This window comes from Gavialis gangeticus, unplaced genomic scaffold, assembly GCF_001723915.1.
Source record: "Gavialis gangeticus isolate Ggan-Ray unplaced genomic scaffold, GavGan_comp1, whole genome shotgun sequence".
Taxonomy (NCBI): Eukaryota; Metazoa; Chordata; order Crocodylia; family Gavialidae; genus Gavialis; species Gavialis gangeticus.
The window spans coordinates 61,562,715-61,578,056 of record NW_017729031.1 but is presented as its reverse complement, the minus strand read 5'-3'; the positions used below and the strand labels follow the sequence as shown (position 1 = coordinate 61,578,056).

Below are 15,342 nucleotides of genomic sequence, written 5' to 3'. Positions count from 1 at the left end.
GCCTGTCCACAGTTCGCTCCATGTGGGAGTGGGATGGTTGATTCTGGCATCCTAAGCCCCTGGTAATCCACACTGGTGGCTGAACATATGCCTGTCAGCCAGCCCTTCCAGCCAGTTGCCAGGTTTTCTGCCCTCTCTGGGAAAGTTGGGGGCACTCCTGCCAGCAGGCTGCAAGGGGGAGCTGAGTCTGGTGATCTGAGAGACCCCATATGGCTGGCTGGTTGTCACTGCACCCTCCTCTCCAAGGGAATAGGTTTTAAGCTTTGGCTGGGGCCAGTAGAACGATCTTTCCAACTACTGCTTAAAGTTTAATGGGGCAGTGTCTTGCGGCTGAGGGGCTGCAGTTTTTCAGTGAAGCAGGGGGGACATACACTGCAGTCTGCTGGGGGTGGGTGGGTCACTGAAGAGCCCCCTAACCCTCTGTAGTTTCCCCCTCGGGCTCCCTAGCTGCTGTAGAATTCAGGAGGCTAGAAGGTTTCTCCATGGAGCAGGAGAGTGGGAAAGTCTGGGAATGGTGCATCCTGGGGTGCTAGAGGACTCCAAATTGTTTGTTTTATTTCAGTGAAATGCTCAGAATTTTGTTTAAGATTAGCTAGTTAACACCAATCAATGATAATCCTTCAGTGAACCAAAAGGCCACTCAGCGCTAGTTAATGATCCTGAACATGCAGTCTTTCAAGTTTTAAGTACCTTTAACAAGAGCTAATTGCAACATGTAATCTCAGATTGGTAAAATAGTTTCTAAAAAAAATTAATGCTGTATAGGAATGGGGAATAATTCATATGGTATCTCCCCAATTTTCTCTGATTCTTGTAAGATAAATATCACCATATAAAATAAAGTAATAGGTTTCAAGCTTCTGTGATAAATGTTGTGCAGAAGCACTGACTTTTGTGTATATATACAATTTATTCATGTAATTGTTATTTTCTTTTCAGATTTTAACAGCTGTGTAGATGAATTTTTTTGTAATTAAAGAACAGGGTTTCTTAAGAGTTTAATTGCTTACCTTTTTTAGAAGTGTCATTAACTTCATCTCCTTCAACAAGTAATTGCACTTATCTTTCCTATATAGATAGAAAATGAAAAAAAATGAGCCAGTAGGAGAGGGAAAAATTATTCTGAATGGTAAAAATTTAGGTGAGAGAAACCCTGCTGTTTTAAAACAGCTGAATCTTTTTGTTCTCATGTACTTTGGGGCTACTTGCAGATGTTTAAAAAATATCACTTTACTGGAAGATGCAGTTCGTTACTTGAACCCGCTTCCGCAGCGTCGGTATAGATTGGGCATTTCAGTGGGGCTTTTTGACATTTTAGCTAAAGCTGTTTCAATCAACTGTAAGATAAAAACACCAAAAAAGCCCCAGTAAAAGCGCCCGAACTATACAGACATTGAGTGAGCCAGGTCCAAGTAACACGCTGCTGCTTCTGGGCATGTGCTGGGCTCAGTGCGGGACTGTGTAAAATTTTAAAGTAAAGTTCCATTTTGAGGGGTGGGGTTTAATGTCTGCAAGCAGACTTTTTTAACAGGGATGTATTTATGCGGACTGGATTTGTCTTTATGGCCCAGGAGGTCTCTTTTAGACCTACGTTCCTATATACTCCTGCACATTTTTTAGCAACATTTGCCTCCTATATGGTGGGTCAGTGGTTTTCAACCTTTTTTCATTTGCAGACCCCTAAAAAATGTCAGATGGAGGTGCGGATCCCTTTGGAATTTTTGAATAGAGGTGCCAGACCCCTTTGAATTATAAGTGTGGGTATTTACATACTTTTGATTGATCAATTCAGGGATCCTGTTTTTTTGTTTAAAATTTGCCAATTCTTAGATTTAAAAAAAAAAGGAAAATTCTCTGATTAAAACCCCCCAAATCCATGTTTTTCAGCCATTAAAACAAAATTCCACTATATGCACATAGTGGCATATATATATATGGCCATATATATATGGTATCAGTTGAACACAATGTTTTATTGTTATATTTACAATTTTAAAGCAGTTTGGAAACCAGCCAGTGCCTTGGTCATCATAATAAAATGAATTTTAAATACCTCTATATTTTGGTGTTTGATTTTTGTTTCTTATAATAGAAAACCAGAGCTCTCCCTGTCCTCTGCTCACCCAGACACTAGTCCAGCTGCAGCTGTCCCCACAGCTGCTTTGTGGTGCTGAACGGCACTGATATGCTGGTGCCCTGCCGCTGACAATGCCGTTGCTCCTCACTCCCCACAGCTGTCCTGCCTGCTGCTTTTTGGCTCTGAGCAGTGCCTGTCCCTGCTCTTCTGCTCCCTGCACCTGTACCCAGGCCCCAGCAGTCTCCATGTCCTTCCTGGGAAGCCTTTGACTGGAGCTCAGGGACTGGGCTGGATGTGCCTCTGGCTGGGCAAGTCCCTTCCCTTCCAGGCTAGCCTTCCCCTGCACAGGCTGCTTTAGAGGGGCTCCAGGTCTGGTAATGGCATCTCCTTCCATCTAGAGTGCCCCACTGCCCCCGACCCTCTCTCTCTCTCTCTCTCTCACACACACACACACCCTGCTTCCATCTTCACTCCTCTTCCTACCCTTGGTCCATCACACCCCCCCGACTGGGTCCTAGGATCAAGAGCGAACCCCCAGGCTGGGGTCATGTGTACATGCATGGGTGCAGGCGTGGGCAGGGCTGCAGTGTGGCAGCTGCCCATGCAGTTGTGGGTCCTACCAGCAGGTCCTGTCCCATCCAACAGCTGGGCACACAGGGGCCACACTGCTCCGGGCCCAGCAATGCTGGCAAGGCCCCGGACCACGCAGGGAAGTAGGTAGGCTAGCTATGTCGCTTCTCTCCTTCCCTCCCCTCCCCTCCCTTCCCTGTGCCCCGCTGTGCAGCACACATCCAACCACTGCCTCTAGTGCTACCCCCAGCAGAGCTGCTAGCAGCCACCATGCCACAGGCCAGCAGGATGTGGCATGGTGGTGTGGTGAGCAGTAGGGCAGTAGCCACCAGAGAAGAGGATGGGCAATGCTTACCCCAGCACCCCCTGCCCTACTCTGTTGGCTTTCCCTACAGGACCCACCCCCCCTGGCAGCATGACCCTCACCTGAACCATAGGGGGCACCCAGCTTTCCCCTCACTCTCAGGGCCCAATCCCCAAAGGCCCTGCTTACCCCAAAAGCTGTAGAAGGGAAAGTAAGTCTGAGCCAGCCCTAGCTGACTTGGATTCTCAGGCCTTACCTCTGCCTCCTCCTGACAGGGCTTAGGGTTTCCTGCCCTTTTGCAAGTAGCTCTTGCAGACTGGAACTCTGTCAGCCTGTAGAGAGCTGTTTGCAAAAGGGGAAATCTTTGTTTTCCTGCTTCAAAGGGAAAAATCTGCATTTTTCTCCACTAAAGGAGAAAATCCGTGATTTTCACCTTTAAAGGGGAAAATCCACATTTTCTCATGGGAGACAGAAAGCCCAGATCCCTGTTGATCATAGTAATCTTTTGCGGCCTCCTTAGACATAGTCAGTGGACCCCCAAGGGTCCATGGGCCATAAGTTTAAAACCCCTGTGGTAGGTATTCAAGAAATAAAATGTTTATTAGTCGTATGCTATGTTATCCTCAAACTAATGCATTCAAGGCAGAGGTGCATGTACCTGTCTCAGTGCCTTCTCTTGCTGGAGAGCATTAAGTCAGTTGTCCTTGCAGTTCCCTCTTGGAGACTTCTTTTCTGGCTCAGGTTGAAAAAGAGACTTAAGAGACCTGAGGGGTTCTTGAGGAGGAATGAAACTGAAGGTTTCTGTACCCTGAAAGCTATAACTGCTGGGGTGGGAGAAGAGCAGGGGAATGGCTAGATTGTTTGGCAGTTGCAGTGCTAGGGCAGACTGAGAGCGTCTGAAAGCCTTTGATAAAATAACTCCTGATTTCAAGAGTCCATTAAAACAAATAATGGCTCGTTTAGATTGTCAGTAATAGTGGTGAAAACTTTTTCCTACACAAACTGAGATACTTCCTTTGGCTTTAGAAGTATTGAACAAAGGAACTATTTTAACCCATGGGCGGTAGTTTACGACTATGGCTCTCAAAGCCAGCCAGAATGTTAATACAAGGTTTAACAAAGAACTAAGTGCTGCGTTGAGTCTGGATAAGCTGAAGTGGATGGCAGAATAATGAAAGAGTAGTTTGTGCTGTCATCTTGGTTATGGTATAAAAAGTCTGGCGTGTCTAATTTAACTTGAGCAATTTGGTCTGGAGAGAGGGTAAAGTACTTAATACATGTGCAGTAAGCAGGCTTTTACTGAGGTCAGATAGCTTGTATAGGAGTGGTTGAGCTGAATTATAATGGAAAGACAAGAATGAACATCTTGAGCTCTGTGTAAAAGAAACTTTTGTCTGAAGCATACAGGAAGATTTAGTGTGTTGATCAATAGGCTAATCATTTTGAGGCAGAAAGTGTCCTGATAATGCCAACTTCTATAATCAATTTACATGCATATAAATATAATCTGGAAAGTGTAAAATTTATGTGAATTTGTTTTAGATTGCTATTGGCATGTAAGTGATTTTATATTTTTTTGCCTCAGAAGACAACTGATTTTAGTGCATTTTGTTTTGAGGATGGGGAAGGGAGGGAAGAAAATTGGCTTCAGAAAATTTCCTTGGTACACACACAAAAAGGATATTGCAGTCTATACACAATGATGTTCATTGTTGTTAAGACACAGAATACAATTTTTGTTTTAAATTTCATTCACTTTTTTTTCCAATTTAAACCACTAAAGTAAGGGAATCAGAACTGTTGATTTTTCCATGCTCCCTCCCCCCCTTCCCCCCCCCCAAATATGTATGTCTGTATACATAAGCATGCAACTATCTTCTGGTATTAGAAACACTACAAAAATGTTTACAGAGCTACTGTAAATTGAATGAAAAATATATACACTATATATAAATTAAGCTATAGTATGCATTTCCCTACAAGAATTTATTTCATGCAGACTAATCGTGACATGCAGGAGAATTAAATGCAAGGAAGCTGTATTTTAAAAGAAAAGGCAGGAATGAGGGTGAACACAGAGTGCCTCAGTCTGCAATTAGGTTTCCTTCCTTTCTTGATGCCCGTAAGGTCCATCAGTTACCTGGACTTCAGATAAAATTGGCTTCCCAAGATAGTTCCCTACTGCCAAGCTGTATGAGGCATTTTGGGTGGCACTGCCAATTTCTTGTGCTTTGAACCTTTTCTTTTTTGCATGTAGTAATAAAACAGTCAGTGAGAGAGAGACCATAGGGCAGTGGTCAGTAGTTCCCATGATGGCATGGATCTGGGCTGCTGCAGCTTGGGGAATTGGTAGCATGCTGCAGTCTGGGCAACAGAATAGGCATAACCTGGGCCCTACCACAAAATACATTAATTTAATTCCCTCTTCCATCTCACGGTGCTCCTGACTGCAGCAGGCACAGCATTATGCCTCCATGAAGCAAACCAGTTCCATGCAGCACCTGGCATTGCATGGCTCCAGAGAATCCCAGGGGCTGCATGGAGCCAGCCCAGGCCAGCCTGCTAGTGCATGCCTTCTGGCTAGACTGGGCTGGCTCTGTGCCAGCACGTGGGGCTCACAGCACTGCAGGTAGGAGCCACATGTAGCTCCTGGGATTTGTCACCAGGCGGCTTTGCCTGCTGCATCCAGGAGCATCCTGAGGGCCCTTCTGTGCCCTGGTGAGGAGCCCCCCAAGGGCCTGCTGCGGCTGCCGCCACTGCAGTGGGGCCTGTGCACCATGGGGTGCACGGTGTGTGGCAGGGGGCCCACACCCACCCACAAACCCCACACACAGCCTACTCCCTGCAAGTAGGAGCCCCTCTTCCTCCTCACCAGCTGCACCCCAGGGAGTCGTGCAATATTACATTATTATGCGTAGTGATATGTTTTACGTGCAAAATGACTTGGGTGCACAATTGTGTAGTTCCTTGGGGTGGATTTAACCACTGGAAATTTTGAGTAAAATGAGTTAAAAGCCCTTGTACTTCTGTGTGTGAGACAGCGCCTATGCTAGCACTAACGCTAGAAGAATCTCATGGCTGTAAATCTCAAATAGACTTAGATGCCTTCTTGCAGCCTGGAGTTGGGCGCCTAGCTCCGTTATAGGGTAGGACCTAAGATCACTTATCTCCATCATCAACATTTAATAGTTTAGGTACCTTTCTGCTCAGCTTGCAGGCTTTTGTACACCCCATTCTTAACATCTAACTCTTGTCATATATTGAGGGGAAGTAACTTTGGGCTTTTGCGTTACGGTAGGTGGAAGTCACTCCGCTCCTCCTCCAAAACCATTAAAGATTTGAGTGCTTTAAGCCCAAAGCCGAGATGTAACCCAGTTGATGTTCTCCTGTCTTGTTGGGGGCCCAGTCACTATCGAGTTTCTGCAAATCCATATTTAACTTTGTTTCTATTGTTTTTTGAAAATACAGACTGTAAAAGGGTGGCTCATTTTCCATATGTCCTGACAGTGCCCATTGTAGGATGGACGTTGATCATAATATCAAAGCATTCAGAGCTTGTTCACCTGAACCACTTTGGCAAGCCAGTGCCTGCAAAGCTGCATCAGTCCTTAAGTAAAATGCACCAGAGTCAGCTGGATCTCTTCTTCATTTCTTTACTTAATTCTGCAGCAAGTGTTATGTGCATATGTGGTAAGTTAGCTATTATCCCAATGTACAATAAAAGGCTGGGCATATGAAAAGCCAAAAATGGACCCATTGCTTTAATTAGACGTATTTGATCATCTGTGCATTCTCTTTTTGATCAGTCTGTGCAAGCGGCAACAGCGCAGAGTCCCCGCTTCCAGTGCTTATGGGGGTGCGGCAGCAGTGGGAGTGGGGGCTATGCCCTGCTGCCACTTGCCCAGGTGTGGGGGGGGGGCATGATGCAGGCATGGCTCGCTATGGGTGGAAGGGGCAAGTGGTGGCAGGGCAGAGGCTCTGCCCTGGCACCACTTGCCAGCTGGCACAGGGAGACAGCAGGACTGGGAGCAGGGGCTATGCCCTGCTGCAGCTTGCCCCCTTCTGCCTGGAGTGAGCTACGCCCGCATCCTGCCCCTCCTCCCCCACCCCAGCTGAGCAAGCGGCAGCAGGGCAGAGCCCCCACTCCGAGCACTGCTGCACCCGCATCCCATGCCCCTCCACCCCCCTCCCAGGCTAATGTGCTCCCCTGCCCCAGCTGGGTAGCTTGTCCCAGCCCCAATTCCTTCCTCCCCCAGGCCGCTTCCCTCCCCCCACTCCAACAGACTTACCAGCTGGAAACAGCTGTGTCAGCTGCCTGTTTAGTTGATGGCCGAATCTCTGCAGTGGCGCCAAATCTTTTGGATCTAATTTGGCCGAAACAAATTGGAACAGTGATTTGAATCACTGAATCAAATAACTGTCCTCTGAATTGGCTGAATCCAAAGTGAATACTTGTCGCTTTGCACAGACCTAGTAATTATGCAAAGTGGAACAGCCTCAAGAGGAGAAAGGGCCCCTTTCCACAATACCCACGGTACTTGGTGGTTAGAACATCCTCCTGAGATTGGAAATGTAGGTTCCAATTCTGTTAAGGTAAAGAGAGGATTTGAAACAGAATCATCCCTATCTTGGGCAAATGCTTTAATAATAACATTTACTGAATAACAGAGTTTTGCCTCTGGCACCTTTTTTTGTGAACTAAGCCTTGTGTTTCCTTTGCTTGTGTTACTGATGTCCCCAAATGAAATGTTTGTGGATTTTTTTCCCCTTTGATGAGGAAAACAGTGAAACCTTTGTTCTTGATAAAACCAAGAACAAAAATGGCTTTACTTCCTGTGTAGGAAGGGGAGAAGTATAAAAGATGATCACTATTGGCATAAGGTCTGGGGGAGTCAGCAGTACAACGGTGACTTCCAAGTTGCCTCTGCACTATTAGTGTGACTGTTTGGATGTGATGGCAGGTATCTGGGTTTTTTTCATCTGAAACCCCAGGTTGGAGCCTGGGGTAGCTGCCCATTTTCCCACCCTGGGCAGGAGGCTGCAAACAGCTGCACCGGGCTCTGGAGCCCCGGCATTAGCTCTGTACCGGCACATGCACACGTGCCTCGGAGCAGACAGTGGGAGAGGGGCCTGAAGCTGCACAACCCGCTCCTGGCACAGAGCTGGTGACTGGGCTCTGGAGCCTGGTGCAGCTGTTTGTAGCCAGCCTGGGCTCTGGGCAGCTGCAGCAAGCAGCAGGCAAGCTGCAAACAGCTGTGCCTGGCTCCACAGCTCCAGCATCAGCTCCATGCTGGCGGTGACTGCACATGCACATTGGGGCGTGCTGCGCTGTCCTGCTGTCTGCCCCGAGGTGCGCGTGCAGTCGCCACTAGCATGGAGCTCATGCCGCAGCTGTGGAGCCCGGGACAGCTGTTTGCAGCCTGCCCGCTGCTTGCTTCAGCTGTCCAGAGCCCAGGCTGGCTACAAACAGCTGTGCCGGGCTCCAGAGCCCAGTCATCAGCTCTGTGCCAGGAGTGGGGGAGAGACCAGGGTTGCGCTGCTTCAGAGCCCTCCCCCACCAGCCGCTCCAAGGTGCACGTGGACGTGCTGGTACAGAGCTGATGCTGGGGCTCCAGAGCCCAATGCAGCTGTTTGCAGCCTCTAGCTGCAGCTGGCCCGGCTCTGGGTAGCTGCTGCCAGCTGGGAGCCTGGGCTGTTCCCAGCAGGCAGCTGGGACGGTGCAAGCCCTGCTGGGAGCAGTCCAGGCTCCATCGCTGGCAGCAGCTACCCAGAGCTGGGACTGACCGTGGCGTGCTGAACAAAACGGCCTTGTATGCCATGCTCGGCACGTGTGCTGGGGGTTGCCAACCCATGATATAAACTATTTTGTCATAATTTAGCAAGTTTTTCTTTACCTCAGGTCATAGAGGCTTGTGCTTTTGGTATCATTTGATGCCATGGGGTTAATTTCCCATTAATGGTAGAACATGGCTATAGAGCTGGTTCTAAGCATGCGCCCCAAAATCCTGCAAGTGTGCATCTTGGATACTTGCCTAAAATGTGTGCAACTAACGTAATGTAATCATTGCTGATTTCTCTTTTTTCCACTAAAATATTTATTTTCTTTAAAACTCCTTTGTGAAAGAAATTTGGGACGAGAAAAAAAGTGACTTTATTTGGCTGAGATTTTTAAAAATTTTAGTTAAATGCTTGGGGTGGGGGAAAGAAATCTTTCCTTTATTTTAAGAAAATATTTTACACTTGGGTAATCTAATTGTTTATTTTCTTGAAGCTTAAGGCTCAAGATAAGCTTGAAGAAGATTGACCAAGTAGTTTAAAAAACGATGAACTTTTAAATAAGAAATTCTGCATATTTTCAGTATAATTTAAAATGTCCATAGCTGTTAACTTGGTGCTGCTTTGGAAATCCATGAGCCAAAAAGGCCCATTCTTGGTAGGAAGAGGATCTTGAGTTTCCAGTGTGCCAGTTGGCATAAGGTAATGCTTGCCTTTTTAGCACTATTTTAGCAAGAGAATCTCTGTGAACAAATCATGCTAGTGGCATTCTGGGTTTTTTCCCCCCTTTTTACCTGTTTCTTGTTTCTTCTTCCATAGTCATGCTCCCCAATTTTTGAAGCCAAAGCTTGTTAAAATAGCACTTAGAATTTTGGAACCTCAGGAAGGTAGGTCAGTGCAAGATTGGCCAGCCCCACTTCTGATGAAAATTGGTCCTTGACACAGAATTTTCTGCAGTTTTTATCTTTCCGTAAGATAAAAATGGAAGGTATGACTTGGTCCCAGATGCCTGTGTTCTCTTTCTGTTCCTCATGACCTGCTGTATATTTTTGGGTAGCAATAGGGGTATTTCTTTGTCACAAATTTCATTGATGACTTCACCAGCTTCATTGCTTAACCCTTCCATCTGAAAAGACGCATCTTTTTGTCCAAGTGGAATTTAGAGAATGTCTGATAAAGTTCATCTGTGAACTAAATATTCTTTGTATTCACACTCTGATTGTTGTCAGAGTGTACGTGACACTCCACTGTTTTACTCATTTTTTATAGCTTCCTAGCTGTGTTTTGCTCCACATAGTGAATTCTGGATCATGTTGACACATTTTCTTATGCCTACTTCATTTTTTTAGATCTTGCAGAAGTCATATGCGTTACTTTTTATGTCATTTTTGAATTCCCATTAGTAGTATCTTTTTGTTTTTTTGAAGATATCTTGCTGAGGTTCTTGTCCAAGACCTGTATATTGCTATAGTGGTTTCTGTTATTGTGCATTTTGTCACCCTTTAGGTGTCAAGCTGGAGTTTTTGCAAGTTTTGGACTCCATTCAGCTTATGTCAGAATTCTTCCTTCCTTTGTATTTAATCTCACTGTGTGTGAACTTTCTATTTTGTTTAAATTAGTATTGTTCCTTAAGCTTCAGAATTAGCTACTGTTCTCTGTTTCCTTCCACTATAGCTGAATCCAACATTGCTGAATAAATTATTATGTTTTCTTTTAAACATTTGGGCTTATTTGTGTCAGTTGTCTTCCATTGAGGAGTTTGTAATGTTTTACCTGGTTTGGTTTGTAATTTTATTCTGGCCCCACATCTTCTTCCCAGGATGTATCAGTTTTTTCTTTTTAGTTTTTCTTCAGAAATTTTAGACAGTTTGTCATATCAATAGGAAACAGTTGGCGATAGTAGTCAGTTTTAATGCAGTGCCATTATGTGTTATACAGGAGCAGTGATAGTTTATTTCAGTTTCTTTATTCTTTTTTTTCTTTTTTTTTTTAACTTGAGTAAGCTTGACTTAATGTATCTGCAGTCTATTCCAGTGATGGATGTTTTCCTTATGAGGAATACTGGTAAATGGATCTTTTGGAAGACTTTCTTTAGCTACTAATAAATATAATCCATTAGCATTCTGTTAACTTTTGGGTTGCATCAGTTTGCTTTGTCAGCATTATAGCTTTCCTTGCATGGTTTTTTTTTTAAATCACATTTCTGCCTAAAGTGATAACGAGAATCAAAAGGCACACAGCATCTCTCTCATGACCAAGCAGCTACAAAATATAAGAGAGGATTTGGGGAGCTTTGCCTTACTGTTATCAGGGAAAGTGTTGTATGCAATGTTGGTGTTTTATGTGCAATGGTACAGAAGGAGGGAGAAACCAATAGCAGGGCAGGAACATTGGTAAAGAGAAAGGAATGATTCAGTAGGGCAGGAGATGGTAATTAAAAGGATTTCTGGCTCAAGTAGCCAATTAGTGTCTAAAGCAGTGATTCTCAGCCAGGGTGATAGGCCACCCTGCTGTACTGACAGATCTTTTAAAGGCTGCTTTGTGAGGTGTTGGAAGATAAGCAGATAAACTAAGCCGATAAGCATGGGCTCAGGCTTATCCCTACCTGGGATGATCCCCCATCCCCACTGCCAGGCCTCTGCAGGGAAATAAACATTGTAATCTATAAATTAGTTTTTGAAATTGAGTGCCACTTAGTTTACAGAAGCTGTGAAGGGGTGCCTCAATTCCAAAAACGTTGAAAACTGCTGGTCTAAAGCAGGAGTTCTCAAACTTTGGCCTGCAGGCCAGATGCGGCCTGCAAAGCTGTGGCATCTGGCATGCAGGGCTTCCCATGGGTTGGGAAATTTTCCCTTTTTTTATGGCAGCCATAAATATGGCTGCCCTTCCCCCTGACTTCCTGGTCGGAGCCAAGGTGTGCCCCCTTCCCCCCTGCAGGGCTGGGTTGGGGCTGGACCACACCCCTTTCCCCCCTTTGGGGCTAGGCCACACCCCCCAGTCAGGCAAGTTCTTGCCCCCCTGCTTCTCTTCCCCCTGCTCCCGTGTTGTGTGGGGCCAGGCTACCCTCTGCTCCCCCTCTGCATGGCCTGTTGCTGCCTGCATTGGCTCTGGCTACTAGATCAGAACCACCATTCAGCCTGTGGTCAGACCAGGCACTGCCTATCTGGACCACTGGGAAAAAAGGTTGAGTACCACTGGTGTAAAACAACCACTATCAGTGCATTGTTTCTCTTAGAATGCCATTGGAAACAGGATGCGAGGGAGTAAAGCAGAAATGTCCTAACTTGCATGTTACATAGTAGTTTAATCTTAGGTGTTGCTTCATCCATTTTTCTTAGATCCTTTGCATTTTATGTGTCTTCAGTCTGACTGTATTAAATGCATGGAGATAATGTGGTAACATATTATTTTGAGTACAATATAGAAGTAATTGTCTTCTGAGTTCTGGTAATGTGAATGTGACATCCTGTAAAATGTGGACTGGCACACTAGGTTTATTCAACTTTTTCCTGTTACACATGACTGATCAAGATATATGTTTCAATTTTGTTGAGTTCCCTCCAGCAGCTGAATAAGAGCATTTAACCTGTGTATTTTGTATATGTTTGGGGGGTTGTGTTTTGTTTCATACATTGAAATAATACAAATTGAGCTCTGTGGGAGCCATGGAACTTAAGGCTAAATTAAACTAGGTAACTTTCAGCTTTTTAATGATTTAAGAAAATAAATTGGTGATTAAAGAAAAATTGCTTGTGACTAAGTTGTATTTTTTTCAAGCCTATCCACCCATCTGGTGTTTTAGTCAAAGGTTGGGTTATCTGGCAATCTCTGCTGGTCTCCAGTAAGTGAGTGCAAAACTGTTTTGGCTCATACCAAATCTTGCTCTAATGGAGCTCAGTAATTGGTTCCACACAATTGACATTTCAACTTCTTTTGTTCCAGATCTGTGAAAATTAACTGGAGTAGAATGGAAGCTTCAGTAATATTGCCCATCCTGAAGAAAAAATTAGCCTTCCTTTCAGGTACTGTTTCTGTGATTTGCCTTTTTCTTCTTATACACAGTTTAGATAGGACTTGAGTAGTTTTTGCTGTCTTCCAGTTTTACATTAAAACTTAGTTTAAAAGCAACAGTAAAATATCTTTTAATTTGGTAGCAAAACTAAGTTCACATGCAGGCTGTCACCATTGCTTCTTGGCAGGCCAGTTTTTATTCTAGCCTGTAACTTGATTAAAATGACCTACATGTAGTTGGAATCATGATATTTCACTCCTTCTGTAATAAAATGTGGTAATTTATCAAGAGTGAAAGAATAACCTTTTAACTGGCATGTAAGTAATTGATTCTGAAATGTGAGGCTTCAGAACTTCAGAAAATTTGTTTCCCTTCCTTTTTTTCCCATCCTTTCCTTGCGCGGTCTCTCCTTCAAAAGAGTAAGAAAGAAGAGATGTCTTTACATCTTATCAAGAAGTAAAAATCCTGAGTCTGACTGGAGTTGAGTTGGAAAATTCAATTTTTATTGTAATTGATCAAGTAAATTTTGTTTTTAGGGTAAATTCCTTCATTTTTATAAGAATGCTGACTACTTTTTCTTTGTAAGAAAGATGTTTTAAATGATTCGTGACATTTTGTTGTTGATGTAGCTGCTGTCTCTAGATGTCCATAGTGACATTACTTTTTTCTGTTTCAACTTCTGGTTGCAGAATTTAAGAAATATAAGTGGATAGAGGGTTTTTTTGTAGTCTTAAGTATTAGGCAAAATTGTATCAACTAAACAGCTATTTTACTCTATACTAAAGGCTGCTACTTAGCCAAATTCAGGAAATCTCAGTGTCCATTTGTTGAGCATTTAAAAGTGTAACTCCTCTGTTTTTCCTCAGCTAATGGATTTAGAGACTGTTTCTTGCCATTGTAAGAGCTGATACTGGCTGCCTGTAATAATGAGCAATTTCTTTAGCTACTACTTCCTCCTGAAGCACACTCAGCAGATACATAGTATAATTGTTTGATCAACACATACTTCAGGGAAATCCTCATCATCCAGAGTGAGCATGCAGGTGAAAATTAAAGCTTCCAAATTCTTTGTGAAATATAGATGTACTTAGTGAAAGGCAGTTTATTCAGTTGTGGTTTAAATGCGAGAAAAAAAAATCAAAACTTACTGCATGGCTTTGACTTTTTTTGAATTACATCATATTGACAGCCCTTAATGTAGTGATTGGTAGAAATGTGTACAATGGTTTGCTTTTTTCCCAAGTGTTCTCAAATGTAAGTAAATAAAAATAGAGTGTTCCATTTAGTTTCAAGCACTAAATTATGACGCTATAACAAAGCATCAAAAAAGTTGCGCTATGGAAGCATCCTGTGAAAATGTTCCTTAATGTTCTTTCCATACATTGAGTTCCCAAGGTCTGAGAACTGTAACTCACCTGAAGACACCTCAAAATTAGCATGTTTGGACTCACTTTGTTCTTGTCCAACCTCCATCTCATTTTCCTTTCCACACCTGTATTGTGCTTTTGAAGGTTTGTTCTTCTCAGACAGACAGGACATCAGGCTTTATGATTTTTTTTAAGGATGTTGTCAGTAGCTGTTGATGAATTACTTTATTTGTTGGTGCATCCATCTTTTTGTTCTGCCTATCTTTTCCTCTTGAATTTCTATTAGGATAGTATCTCCATGGGCCAAATTCAGAGCTGACAAATGCTTGTATAAATGACATATTGGTAAATTATTGCAAATGACTGTGAGATGAACTATTGTTTAAGCAGAAAAAAACAACAGAACTATGTATGATAAACATGAAGGAACCGATTTGTATTTCAACCATCTTAGGCTTTCTTCCTGTTCCAGTCATGTTCCACACATTAAAATATATCAGTGCAGAATGGTGTAGTTTATATCACATGAATCTCTCCTGAATTTTAAGATTGGGTACAAATCTGAGAACCTCAACACAATGTTGTTAGCTCAAAGCATGTCTTCTCTGTAAGATTAAGGTTACTCTGATGTCCAAAATCATAACCTGAGTTGGGATTGCCATTCCTAAAGGTATTGAAGATGTAGTGAGGGATTTGCTGAGCTAGAAATAATGCTGTCAGGATGATTTGTTTTTTAATAAACATGTCTCAAAAGGGAGTAAAAAAAAGAATGTTACATAGTTATTACACAAAAAAATCTGATTTTTCATTTTCAGATTTGTGTATAAATAACTTTTATTGTACAGCGTGCTAATGTTTATAGAGTACCATGGATGTATTCTATGAAGGTTTCTGAGATTTCCTACCAGATAATTTTAATGGGTGCCTACACATGACCCAAGAGGCGAGCTGCTCCTTTGTGCTGTAATTACAGCACAGTGGAGCAGCTACTGGAGCATGGTAATTACCGCACTCACTCCATCCAGCCTCCGTGTCTCATGTATCAGTGTCCTTGTACTTCAGGATGATGGTGATGGCGCTTTAACTAAAGCTTGTTCAATGAGTTTTAGATAAAGTGCCCCCCCCCCACCACCACCATTTTGAAGCGCAGGGATGCTGGTACACAAGACACGCTGGGCACTTTAATTAGAGCAACTCTCGGAGCCTCTCTAAAAAAACAAAACAAAAAAAAAAAAAA

At 43.5% G+C, this 15,342-nt stretch overlaps 1 protein-coding gene across 5 annotated transcripts in view; it reads left to right on the top strand.

Moving 5' to 3' along the window:
* Positions 1 to 15,342, top strand: part of SESTD1 (SEC14 and spectrin domain containing 1) — a 151,750-nt gene that overhangs the window by 15,331 nt on the left and 121,077 nt on the right. For 4 of the 5 annotated variants that reach the window (XM_019523032.1, XM_019523033.1, XM_019523031.1 and 1 more), the window contains one exon: positions 12,669 to 12,748. In XM_019523032.1, coding sequence (XP_019378577.1) covers positions 12,694 to 12,748 — 55 coding nt within the window. In that variant the 5' untranslated portion in view covers positions 12,669 to 12,693. Of the gene's footprint in view, positions 1 to 1,676; positions 1,758 to 12,668; positions 12,749 to 15,342 lie in introns of all 5 variants that reach the window. The other variant, XM_019523030.1, reaches the window with a different exon arrangement.